Below are 22427 nucleotides of genomic sequence, written 5' to 3' on the forward strand. Positions count from 1 at the left end.
GGAAGCACCAAATGTTTATCAAACCTTTTTCATCTTTTTTTTTTTTTTTTTTTTGTAGAAAATGGGAAGGTGTTGAAACCCTTGTTCAGATTTTCATGTTTCCAATGTCTGATGAGATTCACCCACTCTTGTCATGGTGACTTTTTTTTCCCCAGGACAGAAAGCGTTGGGAGATCTTACAGTTTTCACTGGAGCGGGAATAGAAGAGAAATTTTCCAATGGGACTTCTGCTCTGGTAACTTTTTTGGGAGGGTATTTCCCTTCACTTTGCAGAGATCTCCTCTTACTTCCTGCTGTGTTTCTGGGACAAACCGTAAAGCAAAATCTCCCCACAGCAAAAAAAAAAAAAAAAAAGACTACTCTAACCAAAACCAATTGTATTTTGAGAGAAAAATTAGTATGAATATGTTTGGATATTATTTAGTTCCTTTTAAATACATTGCAGATGCATCCAAACAAAAGGTGTGCAGAGTCTTACAGTTGGTTCCCTTTTGAAAGCAGACATCCTGAGTAGAAAAGTGTGTTTGTGGTCTCTCTATAGAGGTCTGAAACTCCCTGCTGCTGACTCAAAACTTTACAGATTGCAGAACCTCTGCAGAGAGACCACTGCTTCCACACAAAGAGCAATGGAGCTTCTCAGCATTTTGGCAGAGAGCAGGCATTTCTACTCATGCTGTAGCTGATTTGTAAAGAAAACCAGCTGTAAGACTTTGCACAGCTTGGGCCAGATTAACTATTAATGGGGGTGCACCAGGTATTTGGCGTACAGAAAACTGATTCATGATAATGCACCAAATAACTCTAAGTTGTTAGTCTAAGTTGAAGGGTTGGAAAAGTAAGATGCGACTAGTGCTCAATGAGCTGTTTTAAGATCAGATTATATGCAGCTTGTTCATTCTGAGTTTATTTTTTTATTCAGAGAATACAGAATAATGCTGTATATGCTTTAAATAAAAGCCAGAACCATAATATATGTTAGTTACTCCAAATATAATGATGGCACTGCACGACCACATATCAGACAAGGGGAATATATTCTTTCCCCGACAGCCATCCACACTTCAGTCTTTCACAACCACACAAATTATGTAGTTTTTACAAATTAATTTAATATATACATACTTTAATACATTTATGGAGTAATCCAGCAGACAACATTTAAATTTTAAACCTCAATAGGCCATATTCACACTTGCGGCCAGGGTTTTACCACCCACAGACCACCCACCCTAAGCTACAATGGCAAGGTAAACATGTCACAGCTGCAATGCTTTGTAGCCATGACAAAAATTATACCCCATGTCCTAAATGGCTGGCAGCACTGCTGCCAAAAGCAACCTATTAAAGTAAATGGGGCAGCACCACAGCCACCCTGTAACTAGTGAAATGTAGGTGCGCTGGCTTTTTAACATTTTACCTCCCAGCCGTGTGTCAACCACCTTCTGAAAAATGTATCTGCTTTTCAGTGGGGAGGCAAGGGCTGCCACACGTGTGAATGAGCCCATACCCTGTCCTAATTTTTTTTTTTCACAGATTTTCCCTCATCCACACTGTGAGTGTACACATTTGTAGCATATACCGTGTCGCAAGTACACCTTTAAACAAGCCATAGATGATGCAAATTTTCTTTCCTGCGACCACAGGTTGCAGGAAAGAAAATCGCTGGATTCACCCATCAACACTAACTGTGTAGATGGGGGAATCGAGTGATATTCTTTCCTGTGGTTGCAGGAAAGAAAATGTGGGTAATCTCTGGCTTGCTAGTTGATGTATAGTAAAAACTAGGCTAGTACCGCACCAATGTCCCTCCTTTTTCTTTCCATACTAGCTCAGTTTTTACTATCCATCAACTAGTGCACCTTTAAGCAAGCCATAGATGATGCAGATGGAAAGAAAATTGCTCCAATCCCTCCCACAGCACTAATTTGTTCTGCCAGTGGGGAGTCTTCCCTGCTGGCAGAACATAATGATCACTGCTAGCGGCTAAAACCACTTGCAGTAATTGAATGCAAAAAAATCTGACAAACTGGTTGTACTGAAGTCGATCGGCTTTACTAGTTAACATAATTAAATTAAGGTAAGAACACAATAAATATGGTACAATATAATAGTTTTATGTGTACAGGCTGTCATCACCGCTTGTTTTAAGTTGCCAGAATCCATTTCTCCATTGATCTGATCTCTTCTTGTCTCAAATTATTAGTTTTTCAAGAAACCTATCACAAAAAGGAATATTGAAGGCTGCCATTGCTTATCTCTCCTTCTGAGAACATTAGTTCCCTGGAATGTCATTCTCCAAGGCTCGATTCACTGACTTGGAGTAAACATGCAGAAAATACTTTTCTCTCACTTTCCTTATTGGTATACTTATAGAGTCAATGTGGTGGCTGATTTACTGAAGTAAAGCCTGTTCATTTTGAAAAGTAAATAATGTAATGTGCATGCAAAAATCCTGGGGGCGTTTCTTTGTGTGTGTCCTTTTTCAAAATTTAGGATGCTTTGCCAAGTGAATTTCCACCACATTAACTCACCACATTCACTAAGGAAAGTGAAAATCCTCCTGCAAAATTAGCAGGCTTTAGCTTTACTCCTTTGATAAATCGGCCACAATGACTCAGAAAGTAATGAAGCAAGTGGGACAGTAACAGCAGCCCCCATACATTTCTTATGATAGCTTTATTGTAAAGCTTGTTTTTTTTCTTTTTAATTAAAATAACAAATGTCACACTTACCCGTTCTGTGCAATACCATTGCACAAAGCTTCCCGGAACTTTCTTTTCAGGGGTCCCCTGCTGGTGATCTTGGCTCTTCCTCCTAGGTGTCCCCCCCCCCCAAAAGCAAGCTACTTTCTATGCAGCTAGATGTGCAAGCTGGGCTGGGCAAGTTGGGCTGTGTTCATCTGCCCCCCACTCCCTCCTCACTGGATTTGGTTGACAGCAGCAGGAGCCAATAGTTGGTTATGCAGAGGTTGATCAGTAGATCAAATTCTCTACAACCACCATACCTCCCAACTTTTTGAGATGGGAATGAGGGACACCTATCAGCAAAAGTATACAGGCATAGGACACATCCCTGGCCACACCATCTTAAAGGAGAATTGTACAAAAAACAAGATTGGTTAAACCCACAAGTGCTTTTATTTTTACCACTACTATTCCTTTATATTGGCTTTTGGAATTTGCAAATGCAGCAATTTGAAATCAGATGAAAGGTTTAGTGCTGGAAAACACTTTTTGATAGATAAAAAGTGCATTTTCTATACATCTATAGGGATCAGACCAAAATGAGGGACAAAAGAGGAAGAATGAGGGACAGACGGACATTGCTCAAAATCAGGGACAGTCCCTCAAAATCAGGGACAGTTGGGAGCTATGCAACCACTGTCCACCTACATGGATCAAAATTTGGCCTCTCCTTGCTGAACCGGACAACTTTCAGTCCATGTATGGTCGGCTTAACTAAGGAAGCTACCAAAGGGTATTTTTTTACAAGCTGGCAGGGGTTCAGCGTCAAAGAGATCCTTTCTCCAACTTGAAAAATTGCAGACAAAAGCACAGAAAAATCAAGTCGTTTAAAACGGGTCTAAAGGCAGAAGGTTTTTTACCTTAATGCATTCTATGCATTATGGTAGAAAACCTTCTAGGTGCAGCTCCCCCTCTGTTCCCCCTTATACTTACCTGAACCCCATCTCGATCCAGCGATGTGCATGAGAGCAGCAGCTCTCCCGGGTCTCTCTCTCTTCATTGGCTCCCACAGCAGCAAGAGAAATTGGCTCGTACTGCTGTCAATCTCAGCCAGTAAGCCAATGAGGATAGTGGGGGGCGGTGCTAAGCCATGTTTTGCGTGTAAATGGACACACAGCGCGCAGCTCAGGAGCAAGCCTGCTTAAGCGCCCCCCATAGCAAGCCTTTTGGGGAGGAGCCAGGACCGCTGATGGGGAACCCAAAAAGGAGAGGCTATTGAACAGAGCAGGTAAGTATGACATGTTTGATATTTGAAATAAAAATGTTTGTTTTAGAATCACTTTCAATGAATAATTGCAGTGTTTTACATTTTTTTAGCCACTTACAATGTGTCTATGAACTTGTTAGAAAATTTGATTACTTCATGAAGAGTCGATTCCCTTGCACAGCCCCCTCCCTCCTTGCACGTTATAGCCATCTCCTCTTCAGGGAGTATCTAATTACTCTCTGTGTTGGCCCAGCTCCTCCACCCTTCACCTCCTTCTACTTGAATGACAACTCTCAGTCTGCTGGGGCTGCTAAAATCACATCTAAGATGGTGGCAAAGCCGAGCAGCAGTCTCGGTTTTTGGATGTTTACACAAGGGAGGCTTTTACATGTAAATATCATGCATAAAACACTTTAAACTAATATATAATCTAGAAGGAAGATTGTCGTTGAAATAAATGGTCTGGCGACAGAGTCTCTTTAAGTAAACTTCTTCGATACATATGTACAATATATTCTTTTTCTTCCATGATAGGATAGGATGTGATTGCTCCTTGGTAAGTTGCATGATTCATTCAAGGGTCTCGGTGCCTACGCAGATGACGAAGCATGACGTCCTTTATTGTTTTCCTTTTAAGCTAGCATTAGTTCCAGCTCCACGGGGTAGTGGTCACTCACAGCTAAAGCCTGCAGAGAGTTAAATGAAAATCCATGAATGTTTTATGATGTTCATTGTTCCACTGTACAGCATTAAATGTCAATGCCCCACCCCAAATTATTCTACATACAGTATATTGCATTAATTCAAGTATTGCTAAATCTTATTCGCTTTCATATTTGAAATTATATCTGCATGAATGAATCAGTGCTCTCATGCAATGGGGTTTATTTACTAAAGCTAGAGAGTGCAAAATCAGTCATATCTCTGCAGAGAAACCAATCAGCTTTCAGGTTTTATTGCCAAAGCTTTTAAGCGGAGTTCTACTGGTTGTTAAATTTATTAAAAGTCAGCAGCTACAAAAAGTGTAGCTGCTGACTTTTAATAAACAGACACTCACCTGTCCCATGGTCCAGCGATGCGGCCACCCGATGCCTTGCTCCTCTCCGCGGCACCAGCATTGTAGATGTGGGCGGCGGCTGTGACAGCTTGCGTCTTCACAGCCGGGCGCGCACTGCGCATGTGCGAGTCGCGCTGTGCACTGTCAGTGGCCAGGCAATCTTCTGGAACCTGTGACGTGTGAAGATTGCAGGAAGACCAGGAAGTGGGAGCTGGGTACCTATCAAAACTATGTACCCGCTCCCCCCCCCCTCCCCCCAAAAAATGACATGCCAATTATGTCAGGGGGCAAAAGGTACTTAAAGCGGTGGTACTTAAAGTGGAAGTTCCACTTTTGGGTTGAACTCTGCTTTAATTGAACAAGCTGAGGTTAGAAGCTGATTGGTTTCTCTGCAGAAGTGTGACTGATTTTGCCCTCTCTAGCTTTAGTAAATAAACCCCACTGTGCCTGCTGCAGTCTAAATGATAATGCTGCACCTTGATGAATTTATTAACACGTATCATTAATAGGAAGTACACTAACCTACCCTCACTAGTCCTTCTGAATAAATCTACAATAAACCCACTCCAGCTGCTTACTAACATCAAAGAGTTGAGGAAAGTGGAAAGTTGGTTTAAATGACCAATTTACTGTTGGTGTAAATGACCTAGTAGCTGGGCAGGCGGCTTCTACACCCCAGAAGATCACCACAGTCTCCTTGGCATGTAGTGAGTTGAAATTAAAGCACCACACCACTGCTATGGGGTCCAGATGCAACTTTATTAAATTAAAGGTCAGGGGTACAGTTCAAAAAGCAGCCAACTTTTCCCCCTTCATCAGGGCTTGACTGGCAACAAAGTGAACAAACTAGAAGTGAACTGCTGCTAATTAGGTCTGTGCTTACAATGGTATTTTTTCCACTGTGAATTGAAAGTCCAGTTCACTTCTGGTTTGTTCACTTTGTTGCCAGTCGACACTTAGACCGCCTAAACGCGTTGGCTACCTTTTGAATTGTACCCCTGACCTTTAATGAAAAAAATTTGTATCTGGACCTCTTAGCAGTTATGAGGCGCTTCAATTTCAACTCTTTTTACATCAAAATAACCCCAGAAAGACAGCTGTGGCTTGTTCAGGCCAAATATCCAGTCTGGGAACATGGTCTTAATAAAGGCAGACAAACGATAGGTTCAAGCTCTGTTAGTTGACCTAGAGAGTGTCATCACCACTCCCCCTGTTTGCCCACAGCGGTGATTTAATTGGCCACTGCAATAAAGAAAGGAGCAGCAGGGGAATGCAAGTCAAGGGACTGCTTGGGCAAGGTGACAATATCTCTTTAGAGTCTGTAAGGCCGCAATCTGTTGAGCAGGGGCGGGCACACACTGATCGAAATTCGGCCTGTTCCTGCTGAACTGGCCAAATTTCATTCAGTCTGTGGCCAGCTGAAAGTGATACTGAAGTCATACCTGCTTTGTGTAGTGATTTACACAGAGCAGCCCGGATCCTCCTCTTCTTGAGTCCTACATCGGCACTCCTGGCCACTTCCTCCTGCCGAGTGCCCCCACAGCAAGCAGCTTGCTATGGGGGCACCCGAGCTGAGCCGCTTCTCTGTGGGTCCATTCAGCTTGGCCCCGCCCCTCCATCTCTTGATTAGCTTACTGGCTGTGATTGACAGCAGCAGGGGCCAATGGCTTTTATCTTAATTAAAATCTCAGCATTTTATGTGTTGTACTGTTCTAACTGTAATCTACTGCTTTATTTTATGCGCCTTGAAATATGATGTAATATCTATTATCATATAACGCTTTATGTTTGCATGTGTTTGTATATGAAAATATATCTCCTTTTGGAGATAAATAACAACTTTTTTGTTAAAAGAAAATAATAAGAAAACCAACAAAAGTTCTTTTAATTAAAACTTTTGAACAAAATTCTACTTGTGTATGGCCAGCTGAAGCAGTTGCTTTCTTAGAACACTTTGCAAGAAATATGACACAAATCAGCGCAGAAACAAATGAAAAAAAGACTAAAAATATTTTTCCCTAAGAACCCTTTCGCACTGGGGCTGCCCGTGCGTTAGCAGTAAAGCGCCGCTCGTTTTAGTGGCACTTTACTGCTGTTTAAGTGGTGCTTTTTGGCCGATAGCGGGGCGCTTTTAACCTCAAAGAAGGGGTTAAAAATGCCCGTGTTGCAGCTTTTCTGAAGCCTTTTTTAGGCGCTTCGGAAGCGCTGCCCATTCATTGCAATGGGCAGTGGTGTTTTGGGAGCTCTGTATACAGTGCTCCCAAACCGCCTCAAAGATGCTGCTTGTGGGACTATTTCTAATGTCCACCAAGTGCACCACCCCAGTGTGAAAGCACTCGGGCTTTCATACTCATGCGGCATGGCAGGCGGTTTTCAGGTGCTTTACAGGCACTATTTCTAGCGCTAAAACACCTCAAACCTGCCTCAGTGTGAAAGGGGTCTAAACACTTTAACGTCATATTAACATTTTTTCCATTGACTTACCTGTTCTAATGTCAGCTTGTACTGTTTATGAAAGTTGAAAACTTGAGCTGAGTCTTCTACTATGGCATTCTGCAGCTCTGCACCGCTGACAACTATTCTGAATGACAAAATAAAGATCACTTTTTACTGCGATGCTTACATTTACTGATCAGGATCAATAAACACACTGAGGCCTCATTCACACTGGCACTCCTGGATTTAGCTTATCTAAATGCAGGAGAAATCATCTAGGAACGGAAAAAAAGTTTTAGTGTTCGTTCACATAAATGTTTATAGGCATTTTCTATGTCTTCCGTAGATTCCCAGTGCCCTGGAAATGGCTGTATGTGGATGTACTCATGTAAACGGTGATGCTTCCTGCGCATAGGATGTATTTCCCAAACTAGTACATCTGCCTTAGGGTGACCATGTGTCCTGGATTGTGCGGGACAGTGCCGCATTTTACAATTGTTTTGTAATCGTTTTGTATGTACAGCATTTTTGTTTAATAAAAGCACATTTACACACTGCAGAGGTCTCAGCTTCCTTGCTTATACCACAAAGTAACCTTGCTAGATAGTAGACATGTGCACACTGAAATATTTCATTTCGGAATTTCGTTTTCGTCCGAAAAATAAATGTATTTAGTTTTACCCGAAATTCGTTTTTATTTATTTTGTTTCGTTAAAAAATGCATTCGTCGGAAAATCCGAAATAATTAAGGTCGAATCTGTCATTGAAGGCTTATCGTGTCTGTCGAATGTTCTAAGAAGATTAGACGGAGCAGCTAAACTGTACGACGCCGCAATCGTACATTTCCAGTCGAATGTTCCGCCTACAAGCTATAGTAGAATTCTAATGTTGTATGACACTAGTAATAATTATACTTATTAATTATTATTACTAGTCAACCAACATTAGAATTCTTCTATAGCCTATGGGCGGAGCATTTGACCATAAATGTCCACTCGCGGTGACTGCTTCATCGAATCTTCATGTCGAATCTTTTCTCTCTATGTCGAATAATCTTGGACTAATAGAGTTAGGTTAGGCACATTCAACCTTTTTTGCTATTGTCTCTATAATGTTGAATCTTTTCTCTCTATGTAGAATAATCTTGGACTAATAGAGCTAAGGTTAGGCACATTCGACCACAGGTTCGATGGACACAGATCGCTATTGTCAGCATCATGTCGAATCTCCTATCTATATCGAACTGTTGTCGCACCGAAAACGAAAATAAAGCATTTGTTTATGTCAGATCTTTCGGTTTTCGGATTCTGCACGTTCGTTATCGTTTTAACGAAAGTACCCGAAATTCAGACGAAAATGCATTTGGACGAAGACGAATACACATGTCTACTAGATAGACGCAAGAAAAACATTTGAGGGCTCATCCGGGATCTGAGCTATAATTCAACTGAAGCAGACCTGTTTTTATTTTTTTTCTTTGGTGTGTTGTGTAGCTTGTGCTAGGTAAAAATGCTGCACAAGCTGCTTAGGAAAAGCAAGGCTGCAGAGGATTCTGGTGGCCAGAAGAAAGTGTGCAGCTTGCCTATCTGGGCCAGAGACAATGAGTGGGGGCCTCTTGCTAAAGAATCTGTGAAGTATGCTTCTCCCTTGAATATGACTTGGGGTGATAAAATCTCAGATCATTTTGTAGATTTTAGCCTTAAAGGGTTGGATTTAAGTAAAAAAGAGAAGAGGACAGTGTCCACAGTGAGTTGGTACTTCCTTCATGCTACTTATATTGAACCACATAGAAGGGAGAAGGCAGAGGCAGAAGTTAAGGTATTAAAAGACCAGCTAGCAGTTGCTTCAGAGTGTGTATGTTCAACTGCTAGTTGGGCTGATGATTTGCAAGAGCGCTGTGCAGCCCTCAAATCAATTAATGCCTTAAGGAAAAGGAAGGGCCATAAACCTGTTAGTAAAGCCAGGGTACATGCTATTGTCACATCCCAGAACTGGGATTGTGAGGATGTGCTCTCCTCAAATGATAGTGAGGATGAGGAGATAGAGTTTGATATTTCAGTTGATGATCTGCTAGTGGGAATGAAATAGTATGCCAGGACTCTCATTACTAAGCATAGGAAACGGCAACATGATAGAGAGGATATGGAAGATGGGGAGGTGCATTATCGCAACCCCAGAGATGTTGAAGTTGAAGAAATATGGGAGTTTACACAAACTGAACTCCATGAGCTGGCAAAACAATACAAACAGTACAGTGTTGTTTTGTCAGTTAAGGAAGCAGTGGCTATAGGAGTGTTAACCCATGATCCACAATGCGAAAAGCCCGAGAGTTTAGTGTGAATTTTTCACTGTTTGACCTCGTGAGAGATGGAATAGTCCGAGTATACGCCAGTCCTACTGACCTGGAAAATACCTACTCCTGGAGATCAATAGGAGAGGGTATTTCTAAGTTACGCGAGATGGGTTGTATAACCGGATTAAATACATTTCCAGAATGGATGTGTCCAGATATGGAACCCTTTACATCTGCTCTGCGCTCTAAGCTGATGAAGTCTGTGCCATTTAATCTCAGGGCTCCATTATTGTCCTTGTTGGGAGGCCTGGTATTAAACAGCAAGATTCATGAAGCACTACCCTTTTAAGCCAGTTCGGGGAGCTAGAGGAGACTAAAACAAAACCTGTCATGGCAGTAGATAAGGTTAAGGCCAGACAGGAAGAATACAAGCAGAAAATAACTTTTACAGAGAAGAAAGGGAATGTGGGATTCAGGACAGGAGGTGAAGAGAAAACCAGGCTATTTATTTCTAGGAAAGAAATGTGGGTGGACCTATTAAAAGCAGGAGTACCTAAAGATGAGATAGATGGGATTTCTACTGCAGAAATGCTGAAGAGGTGGAAACATTTAGTACGGAAAACTGTCAGGGTTAGAAACACTACTCCTAGTGAAGATAACATCAGCCTAGACATAAAGAAAACAGTACAGACCCCTCCTGTTAGCCCCAAACCATTTCCCAAAACTGAACATGAACTCAAACCCAAATCCCTTTATCCTGGGGAGGAGTTAGAGAGAATCAGAAAAGGGGATTGGGAGCTTCCTTATCCTTTATGAAGGGAAGGTGTGTCTCCTGTAATAGCAGTGAGGGCAGTGATAGCAGGAGACCGAAGCCCATATGCACCTGTCACTGTATAGTGGGGGAAGTCATCTTCTCCTACACATGTAATGGCTCTAATCGATACCGGAGCCGAAGCTACACTTTTGCAAGGAAATCCTTCCCATCACAATGGAGAATTGATTTATGTAGAAGGTTTGGGAGGTCAAACCACACCAGCAGTTAGGATACGGGTGAAATTGGCTATTGGCAAGGGATCAGGATTTATGACAAATATTTTGGATCAGAGTTACCCGAAAATATTCTTGGGATGAATGTACTTCAAGGTCAGTCAATTCAGACTGAAAGGGGTACATTCACATTTGGGTATCCTGATAAAGCGTATCTGATTAGGGCGGTGAAGGCTGTGGTCAGAGGTCATGCGAAATGGAACCCTGTCTACATTCCTCCACTAGAGAAGCCAGTCTGTTTCAAGCAGTACAGACTTCTGGAGGCCACAAAGAAATTGGGGAGACTATTAAAAAACTGTTGAGAGTAGGGATCCTTAGACCTGCTGTAAGTCCTTTCTTGTCTCTGGTGTTCCCAGTAAAGAAACCTGATGGGACATATAGAATGACTGTGGATTACAGATGTCTAAACAAAGTGGCTCCTCCATTGAAGTCAGCTGTACCTGATTAGATCTCAATTGTTGAGAAAATTGCTAAAGAGGCAGGAGAATATCATGCTGTGATAGACCTGGCTAATGCTTTCTTTTCAATTTTGATGGACTCAGAGTGTCAAGACCAGTTTGCTATGGTGTGGGAGACGGCCGCCAGTACACTTTCACCGTGCTTCCTGAAGACTATTTTCATTCTCCAACGATTTGTTATGGGCTGATTGCCCGAGATTTAAGTACCCTAAATTTGAAAGTCGCTGTGTTTCACTACATTAAAGACATCATGATCTCTGGGACAAAAGAAGATGTAACTGAAGCACTGCACCTGCTGATACAGCACTTGGAGAACAGAGGGTGGGCTATCAACAGAGACAAAGTCCAAGAACCTGCCACAGAGGTGAAATTCCTAGGAATTATATGGACTGTGCCACAGAGGAAAATTCCACAGACAGTTGTGCAAACTATCCAGGCGCTCTCGCCCACTACTACCAAAAAGGAGGCACAGAAGTTCATTGGAGTTGTACGATTCTGGAGATCGTTCATCCCACATATTGGACTGATTCTGAGGCCTATATACAATGCTACCAGGAAAAAGACTGCGTTCTCATGGGGTTCAGAGCAGCAGACCGCATTTCTTGCTCCTAAAGAAGTCATTTTGCAGCATTAGGGATTGGGACCTGTGAGACAAGGAGTACCATTTCAGCTGGATGTAGTGGAGCAGGATGGTACCATATCTTGGAGTCTGACAGCCAAATGAAAAGAAAGGACTGAGAGCAATACCCATTGGATTTTGGTGCAAACAACTGACAGGAGCACAGAAGAGATACACACACCTAGAGAAGTACCTGTTTTGGGCCTACACAGCACTTCAACATGTAGAGACCATTAATGGAAAGGACACAGTCACCACACATACTGCATTGCCAATAGCTGACCACTAGGGCAGCTGTAGCCCAGAACCAGACACTGATGAAATGGAAGTGGTACCTTTAAGAAAGAGGGGGTATTGTAGCTGGGGATGTTAGAGACATTTCAAAACAGTTGGCAGGGCTTGTTACTTTTACCAGCACCCAGCCAGAAGAAGAAATTCCTGTGCTGCAGTCATCCCCCATTCAAGAGGCTCCATCCTTTGAGTCTCTGTCAGAAGACATGAAGGAGTAGCGTAGATCACTGATGGTGATACAGCCTTAGTTGCCTCGTCTGGGCGTAAATGGACAGCAGCAGCCTACAACCCAAGTACAGACACAGTCCTGCGGGAGACTGGAATTGGAGGGTCCAGTCAGTATGCAGAGTTGAAGCTGTAGTGATGTCTCTTCAGGAGGATCCTTCTTCCCATGTCACTATCTACACTGACAGCTGGGCGGTATTTAAAGGACTGACAACTTGGATGCCCACGTGGAAGTCCAATGAATGGATGATTCATGGAAAGGTGGTGTGGGGAGGCAAGGAAGTCTGGGACTACATCTGGAAGTAAGCTTACTCCCGCACCATAAATGTGGGGCATATTGACGCGCATGTGCCCCTGGTCCCAGACTTTGGGAACTATAACAGTGTGGCAGATGAAATTGCCAAAGTGAAAGCAGTTGTGCCAATTGATCCTGTCTTGATGAACTTGGCCAACTGGGCCCACAAGCAATCTGGACATTTGGGGCAGAAAGCGACATATGAATGGGCACAGCAGAGAGGATTGCCTATATCCATGGACATGATAAAGGCTGCAATAGGGAACTGTACAGTGTGTGGAGAAGTGCGACAATGGCCATTGCAAAAGTACTCCACCGGGTCGATTAAGAGGGGTGAAAGGCCTGCAGAGAACTGGCAGATTGACTTCATCAGTCCCCTGCCCCAGGGAAACAATGGACTGAGATATTGTTGTACTGCAGTGGACACCTATTCAGAACTTTTGCTTGTTCATTCTTGCAAATGTTCAGATCAAGCTGCAACGCTTCAAGTACTCCAGAAACTTGTCTTTGCTTATGGACCAAAGATTCTGAAGTGTACTGGTTGTGCCATATCCCATACCATCCACAGGCAGCTGGTTTGATTGGAAGATACAATGGTCTATTGAAGGACCAGATACGCAAACTTACACCCGCACATACACTAAGGTGGTGGGATCGGGTCCTCACACAGTCATGTTGTTAAATTCTAGGCCAATAGCTGAGCAGGTGTGGGTGCGTGTCCCTAAACGCACAATGTTACTAGTATCCAGACCAGCTGTTTTCATTTTAGGAGAATAGAAACAAAACTGCCTTTTTTCTTCCACTTACCTGTCATATGCACAATGCGTTTTCCCCGCAGTGGTGTCCACATCATGAGGAATCAGCCAGAGAAAGTCCTCACAGGTGTGCAGACGTATGCTGTCCCAGTCAGATTCTTTTACGTAGTTGCAGCCAGCATTGAAATCTCCCAGGAAAATAATATTCTAAAAAACAAACAGTAAAAATACCACAATTATTTCCTACAGTATAGAGCATATAACCCATGACCCTTTTAATATAGTTTTTAGACTTGTGCACAACGGAAATTTTTGTTTAGTTTTGTTTTCATTCGTAAAATACATAATTTTGTTCTGTTATATTCGTTATGTTACGTTAATACGTTTTTGGACAATTCATTATTATTCGTAGAGTGTCGATATTTATTATACCGAATCTTGAATCATGTAGAAATCATTCGTTATATCCGCTATAATTTCTTTCGAATTAGTTGAAATTTGATATTTATGTATGTACAGTATCTCACAAAAGTGAGTACACCCCTCACATTTTTGTAAATATTTTATTCTAACTTTTCATGTGACAACAGTGAAGAAATGACACTTTGCTACAATGTAAAGTAGTGAGTGTACAGCTTGTATAACAGTGTAAATTTGCTGTCCCCTCAAAATAACTCAACACACAGCCAATAATGTCTAAACTGCTGGCAACAAAAACAAGTACACCCCTAAGTGAAAATGTCCAAATTGGGCCCAATTAGCCATTTTCCATCCCGTGTCATGTGACTCGTTAGTGTTACAAGGTCTCAGGTGTGAATGGGGAGCAGGTATGTTAAATTTGGTGTTATCACTCTCACTCTCTCATATTGACACTGGAAGTTCAACATGGCACCTCATGGCAAAGAACACTCTGAGGATCTGAAAAAAGAATTGTTGCTCTACATAAGATGGCCTAGTCTATAAAAAGATTGCCAAGACCCTGAAACTGAGCTGCAGCATGATGGCCAAGACCATACAGTGGTTTAACAGGACAAGTTACACTCAGAACAGGCCTTGCCATGGTCGACCAAAGATGTTGAGCGTACGTGCTCAGAGTCATATCCAGAGGTTGTCTTTGAAAAATAGACATATGAGTGCTGTCAGCATTGCTGCAGAGGTTGAAGGAATGGGGGGTCAGTGCTCAGACCATATACCACACACTGCATCAAATTGGTCTGCATTGCTGTCATCCCAGAAGGAAGCCTCTTCTAAAGATGATGCACAAAAAAGCCTGCAAACAGTTTGCTGAAGACAAGCAGACTAAGGACATGCTTTACTGGAACCATGTCCTGTGGTCTGATGAGACCAAGATAAACTTATTTGGTTCAGATGGTGTCAGGCGTGTATGGTGGAAACCAGGCGAGGATTACAAAGACAGGTGTGTCTTGCCTACAGTCAAGCATGGTGGTGGGAGTGTCATGGTCTGAGGCTGCATGAGTGCTGCCGGCACTGGGGAGATACAGTTCATTGAGGGAACCATGAATGCCAACATGTACTGTGACATACTGAAGCGGAGCATGATCCCTTCCCTTCGGAGACTGTGCCGCAGGGCAATATTCCAACATGATAACGACCCCAAACACACCTCCAAGACGACCACTGCCTTGCTAAAGAAGCTGAGGGTAAATGTGATGGACTGGCCAAGCATGTCTACAGACCTAAGACCTATTGAGCATCTGTGGGGCATCCTCAAACGGAAGGTGGAGGAGCCCAAGGTCTCTAACATTCACCAACTCCATGATGTCGTCATGGAGGAGTGGAAGAGGACTCCAGTGGCAGCCTGTGAAGCTCTGGTGAACTCCATGCCCAAAAGGGTTAAGGCAGTGCTGGAAAACAATGTTGGCCACACAAAATATTGACACTTTGGGCTCAATTTGGGCATTTTCACTTAGGGGTGTACTCACTTTTGTTGCCAGCGGTTTAGACATTAATGGCTGTGTCTTGAGTTATTTTGAGGGGACAGCAAATTTACACTGTTATACAAGCTGTACACTCACTACTTTACATTGTAGCAAAGTGTTATTTCTTCAGTGTTGTCACATGAAAAGATATAATAAAATATTTACAAAAATGTGAGAAGTATACTCACTTTTGTGAGATACTGTCTATTGATTCGTGATAATGATTCGTAGTTTGCAAAAGTTGTGTGTGTGTTAATAGATTCAATAAACAATGACAATATCTCTTCTCCTCTGCTCAAATACAATACAACACCCTTCTCTCACACAGTTCTCAGGAATGCACTTTGCCAGTAATCCAACTTCCAGCACAAAATTAATCAGCTGATTGGAATGTAAGATTTACTTTGAGCTGACCTTTTGTTTCATTAGATCTTTAATGAATTACCGAATCATGTCGACTTCATTTGTTATATCCCCTATAATTTCTTTCGTGTTAGCAAGGGAGAAGAGCAAAGGGCGGGACTTTAAATGAGGCACACGGGGGCAAGTACAAAGGTCCAGTATAAAACAGGTTTTATTATATTCAAAATTGGCATATATTCACATGATTTTAAATGTACATAGCTACTATTCTTACTCTATATTACATCAAAGTATACATTCCAACAAGGACTTAGAATTACATTGCATGAACAATTTAAGAGCTAGAAGCACAAGTAGAGAATATATGACACATTAAAGTGTCTAATATACAGGTTACAAAAACAGGGGAAAATAACGAGTGGAAATGGAACGTGGTACATGATTTTTGATGAGGTATGCCTATAGGTAGATGTAAGCTCTACGCGTTTCGGGACTTAATCGCCACTCTTCAGGAGCAAAAACCAAGGTAACCTAGGAATATGGAAAACAGTTGTATTTATAGGGAGAAAGTTGCTGTGGGGGAAAATAATGGATACGTGTGGAGTATATTCCCCACATAGTACACCTAGCCCATCAAACTTACATGCATATACTTGCGCACACAGGTGGCGGGGCCCCGCGAGTCAGGTCAGCCACTGATGTCACGCTCCGGAGCTGAGGGGGCCTCCTGGGGCGGCACACCACCAACCCAAGCACCACCCCAGACGGGTCACAGAGGGAAAGCATGATGATGATTGGTGAGATGAGGGAGAGTTGGGTAAATTGAGCGGGACAATAATCCTCAGAGAAGTGGAAAGCCTGTGAAAGATAAGTGACATGTAAATTGGACTGATGGGCGACGTGTTAGGTAGGTGATGGGTGGAAGTGAGGTGAAGAGGAGAGGAAAAGTGAAAACAAAGGAAAGTGAAAACAGCCAAAGAAGGGGGAAACTAAGGTAAAAAGTGAGGGAAAAAAAGAGAAATATCGGGGGTGACAAAGAAAATCTTTACCTGCTGCAAAGATGAATGGGGATGAATGGCCAAAGTGCATGGAGAGGCCAGGAAGAGGTAACCAGGAGAAAGCCAAAACGGGGGACCTGATCCGGGGGGAGGCCCAGGAGGGACGAGCCACCACAGGGGGGCCCCCAACGTCATGTACCAGCGGGAGAAGGGGGCGAGGGAGGCGCAATGGCGGAGATGGCCAGACACACCAAGCCAGTCCACCGACAGCGTCCCAACAAGCCCCTCCAATCGCTGGAGATGGACAGCTCACCGGCCGGCTTTATCCGCGCCACAAGGACGCCGAACCGCCGGCATGAGCGGCATGACGTTTTCACTTTTCCTCTCCTCTTCACCTCACTTCCACCCATCACCTACCTAACACGTCGCCCATCAGTCCAATTTACATGTCACTTCTCTTTCACAGGCTTTCCACTTCTCTGAGGATTATTGTCCCGCTCAATTTACCCAACTCTCCCTCATCTCACCAATCATCATCATGCTTTCCCTCTGTGACCCGTCTGGGGTGGTGCTTGGGTTGGTGGTGTGCCGCCCCAGGAGGCCCCCTCAGCTCCGGAGCGTGACATCAGTGGCTGACCTGACTCGCGGGGCCCCGCCACCTGTGTGCGCAAGTATACGCATGTAAGTTTGATGGGCTAGGTGTACTATGTGGGGAATATACTCCACACGTATCCATTATTTTCCCCCACAGCAACTTTCTCCCTATAAATACAACTGTTTTCCATATTCCTAGGTTACCTTGGTTTTTGCTCCTGAAGAGTGGCGATTAAGTCCCGAAACGCGTAGAGCTTACATCTACCTATAGGCATACCTCATCAAAAATCATGTACCACGTTCCATTTCCACTCGTTATTTTCCCCTGTTTTTGTAACCTGTATATTAGACACTTTAATGTGTCATATATTCTCTACTTGTGATTCTAGCTCTTAAATTGTTCATGCAATGTAATTCTAAGTCCTTGTTGGAATGTATACTTTGATGTAATATAGAGTAAGAATAGTAGCTATGTACATTTAAAATCATGTGAATATATGCCAATTTTGAATATAATAAAACCTGTTTTATACTGGACCTTTGTACTTGCCCCCGTGTGCCTCATTTAAAGTCCCGCCCTTTGCTCTTCTCCCTCGGTATACATATTGAACCGGGATGGAGGAGGGGAGTTGAACGCCCCCTACCTAACCTCATTTAAAGTCCCAAATCTTCTGTTCTGCTTTTAAATATTTTAATTAGGGATGAAGGCACACGGATAGGCACTAACCTTATCTATCATGCTTTTCTACTTTATTATTTTTATTTTTATTATTTATTTTTGATTTTTTATTTCTATCTCTTTTTTATCCTCAGCCCCCCATCTATTCAGTTTATCTTTTGCCATTTTATCCCCAATTATTAATTCGATGCCGCATCTTCCCATTGTCAGGCTATGCATGCTGTATTTGTGCCTGGTTGGCTGGGCCGTCGTTTGTTTTTGGTTGGGCCTTGTTTCACCCTCCGGAGCTGCGACGCGCACTGGGGGTATCCCCGCCCCCTCGATGTGACGCGGGGGGAGGGGCTTCCCCCACTGCGCGTCGACGTCATGCCGCTCATGCCGGCGGTTCGGCGTCCTTGTGGCGCGGATAAAGCCGGCCGGTGAGCTGTCCATCTCCAGCGATTGGAGGGGCTTGTTGGGACGCTGTCGGTGGACTGGCTTGGTGTGTCTGGCCATCTCCGCCATTGCGCCTCCCTCGCCCCCTTCTCCCGCTGGTACATGACATTGGGGGCCCCCCTGTGGTGGCTCGTCCCTCCTGGGCCTCCCCCCGGATCAGGTCCCCCGTTTTGGCTTTCTCCTGGTTACCTCTCCCTGGCCTCTCCATGCACTTTGGCCATTCATCCCCATTCATCTTTGCAGCAGGTAAAGATTTTCTTTGTCACCCCCGATATTTCTCTTTTTTTCCCTCACTTTTTACCTTAGTTTCCCCCTTCTTTGGCTGTTTTCACTTTCCTTTGTTTTCACTTTTCCTCTCCTCTTCACCTCACTTCCACCCATCACCTACCTAACACGTCGCCCATCAGTCCAATTTACATGTCACTTCTCTTTCACAGGCTTTCCACTTCTCTGAGGATTATTGTCCCGCTCAATTTACCCAACTCTCCCTCATCTCACCAATCATCATCATGCTTTCCCTCTGTGACCCGTCTGGGGTGGTGCTTGGGTTGGTGGTGTGCCGCCCCAGGAGGCCCCCTCAGCTCCGGAGCGTGACATCAGTGGCTGACCTGACTCGCGGGGCCCCGCCACCTGTGTGCGCAAGTATACGCATGTAAGTTTGATGGGCTAGGTGTACTATGTGGGGAATATACTCCACACGTATCCATTATTTTCCCCCACAGCAACTTTCTCCCTATAAATACAACTGTTTTCCATATTCCTAGGTTACCTTGGTTTTTGCTCCTGAAGAGTGGCGATTAAGTCCCGAAACGCGTAGAGCTTACATCTACCTATAGGCATACCTCATCAAAAATCATGTACCACGTTCCATTTCCACTCGTTATTTTCCCCTGTTTTTGTAACCTGTATATTAGACACTTTAATGTGTCATATATTCTCTACTTGTGATTCTAGCTCTTAAATTGTTCATGCAATGTAATTCTAAGTCCTTGTTGGAATGTATACTTTGATGTAATATAGAGTAAGAATAGTAGCTATGTACATTTAAAATCATGTGAATATATGCCAATTTTGAATATAATAAAACCTGTTTTATACTGGACCTTTGTACTTGCCCCCGTGTGCCTCATTTAAAGTCCCGCCCTTTGCTCTTCTCCCTCGGTATACATATTGAACCGGGATGGAGGAGGGGAGTTGAACGCCCCCTACCTAACCTCATTTAAAGTCCCAAATCTTCTGTTCTGCTTTTAAATATTTTAATTAGGGATGAAGGCACACGGATAGGCACTAACCTTATCTATCATGCTTTTCTACTTTATTATTTTTATTTTTATTATTTATTTTTGATTTTTTATTTCTATCTCTTTTTTATCCTCAGCCCCCCATCTATTCAGTTTATCTTTTGCCATTTTATCCCCAATTATTAATTCGATGCCGCATCTTCCCATTGTCAGGCTATGCATGCTGTATTTGTGCCTGGTTGGCTGGGCCGTCGTTTGTTTTTGGTTGGGCCTTGTTTCACCCTCCGGAGCTGCGACGCGCACTGGGGGTATCCCCGCCCCCTCGATGTGACGCGGGGGGAGGGGCTTCCCCCACTGCGCGTCGACGTCATGCCGCTCATGCCGGCGGTTCGGCGTCCTTGTGGCGCGGATAAAGCCGGCCGGTGAGCTGTCCATCTCCAGCGATTGGAGGGGCTTGTTGGGACGCTGTCGGTGGACTGGCTTGGTGTGTCTGGCCATCTCCGCCATTGCGCCTCCCTCGCCCCCTTCTCCCGCTGGTACATGACATTGGGGGCCCCCCTGTGGTGGCTCGTCCCTCCTGGGCCTCCCCCCGGATCAGGTCCCCCGTTTTGGCTTTCTCCTGGTTACCTCTCCCTGGCCTCTCCATGCACTTTGGCCATTCATCCCCATTCATCTTTGCAGCAGGTAAAGATTTTCTTTGTCACCCCCGATATTTCTCTTTTTTTCCCTCACTTTTTACCTTAGTTTCCCCCTTCTTTGGCTGTTTTCACTTTCCTTTGTTTTCACTTTTCCTCTCCTCTTCACCTCACTTCCACCCATCACCTACCTAACACGTCGCCCATCAGTCCAATTTACATGTCACTTATCTTTCACAGGCTTTCCACTTCTCTGAGGATTATTGTCCCGCTCAATTTACCCAACTCTCCCTCATCTCACCAATCATCATCATGCTTTCCCTCTGTGACCCGTCTGGGGTGGTGCTTGGGTTGGTGGTGTGCCGCCCCAGGAGGCCCCCTCAGCTCCGGAGCGTGACATCAGTGGCTGACCTGACTCGCGGGGCCCCGCCACCTGTGTGCGCAAGTATATGCATGTAAGTTTGATGGGCTAGGTGTACTATGTGGGGAATATACTCCACACGTATCCATTATTTTCCCCCACAGCAACTTTCTCCCTATAAATACAACTGTTTTCCATATTCCTAGGTTACCTTGGTTTTTGCTCCTGAAGAGTGGCGATTAAGTCCCGAAACGCGTAGAGCTTACATCTACCTATAGGCATACCTCATCAAAAATCATGTACCACGTTCCATTTCCACTCGTTATTTTCCCCTGTTTTTGTAACCTGTATATTAGACACTTTAATGTGTCATATATTCTCTACTTGTGATTCTAGCTCTTAAATTGTTCATGCAATGTAATTCTAAGTCCTTGTTGGAATGTATACTTTGATGTAATATAGAGTAAGAATAGTAGCTATGTACATTTAAAATCATGTGAATATATGCCAATTTTGAATATAATAAAACCTGTTTTATACTGGACCTTTGTACTTGCCCCCGTGTGCCTCATTTAAAGTCCCGCCCTTTGCTCTTCTCCCTTGGTATACATATTGAACCGGGATGGAGGAGGGGAGTTGAACGCCCCCTACCTAACCTCATTTAAAGTCCCAAATCTTCTGTTCTGCTTTTAAATATTTTAATTAGGGATGGAGGCACACGGATAGGCACTAACCTTATCTATCATGCTTTTCTACTTTATTATTTTTATTTTTATTATTTATTTTTGATTTTTTATTTCTATCTCTTTTTTATCCTCAGCCCCCCATCTATTCAGTTTATCTTTTGCCATTTTATCCCCAATTATTAATTCGATGCCGCATCTTCCCATTGTCAGGCTATGCATGCTGTATTTGTGCCTGGTTGGCTGGGCCGTCGTTTGTTTTTGGTTGGGCCTTGTTTCACCCTCCGGAGCTGCGACGCGCACTGGGGGTATCCCCGCCCCCTCGATGTGACGCGGGGGGAGGGGCTTCCCCCACTGCGCGTCGACATCATGCCGCTCATGCCGGCGGTTCGGCGTCCTTGTGGCGCGGATAAAGCCGGCCGGTGAGCTGTCCATCTCCAGCGATTGGAGGGGCTTGTTGGGACGCTGTCGGTGGACTGGCTTGGTGTGTCTGGCCATCTCCGCCATTGCGCCTCCCTCGCCCCCTTCTCCCGCTGGTACATGACGTTGGGGGCCCCCCTGTGGTGGCTCGTCCCTCCTGGGCCTCCCCCCGGATCAGGTCCCCCGTTTTGGCTTTCTCCTGGTTACCTCTCCCTGGCCTCTCCATGCACTTTGGCCATTCATCCCCATTCATCTTTGCAGCAGGTAAAGATTTTCTTTGTCACCCCCGATATTTCTCTTTTTTTCCCTCACTTTTTACCTTAGTTTCCCCCTTCTTTGGCTGTTTTCACTTTCCTTTGTTTTCACTTTTCCTCTCCTCTTCACCTCACTTCCACCCATCACCTACCTAACACGTCGCCCATCAGTCCAATTTACATGTCACTTATCTTTCACAGGCTTTCCACTTCTCTGAGGATTATTGTCCAGCTCAATTTACCCAACTCTCCCTCATCTCACCAATCATCATCATGCTTTCCCTCTGTGACCCGTCTGGGGTGGTGCTTGGGTTGGTGGTGTGCCGCCCCAGGAGGCCCCCTCAGCTCCGGAGCGTGACATCAGTGGCTGACCTGACTCGCGGGGCCCCGCCACCTG

General features: G+C 44.1%; 1 protein-coding gene across 2 annotated transcripts in view; it reads right to left on the reverse strand.

The window, feature by feature from the left end:
• Nucleotides 1-864: 864 nt before the first annotated feature.
• Nucleotides 865-22427, reverse strand: part of LOC141148823 (deoxyribonuclease-1-like) — a 56727-nt gene continuing 35164 nt past the window's right edge. For both annotated transcript variants that reach the window (XM_073636595.1, XM_073636597.1), the window contains 3 exons: nt 13480-13634; nt 7493-7589; nt 865-4637 (listed from right to left, as the gene is read on the reverse strand). In XM_073636595.1, coding sequence (XP_073492696.1) covers nt 4584-4637; nt 7493-7589; nt 13480-13634 — 306 coding nt within the window. In that variant the 3' untranslated portion in view covers nt 865-4583. The remainder of the gene's footprint in view (nt 4638-7492; nt 7590-13479; nt 13635-22427) is intronic.

This window comes from Aquarana catesbeiana, linkage group LG06 (assembly GCF_042186555.1).
Source record: "Aquarana catesbeiana isolate 2022-GZ linkage group LG06, ASM4218655v1, whole genome shotgun sequence".
Classification (NCBI taxonomy): Eukaryota; Metazoa; Chordata; class Amphibia; order Anura; family Ranidae; genus Aquarana; species Aquarana catesbeiana.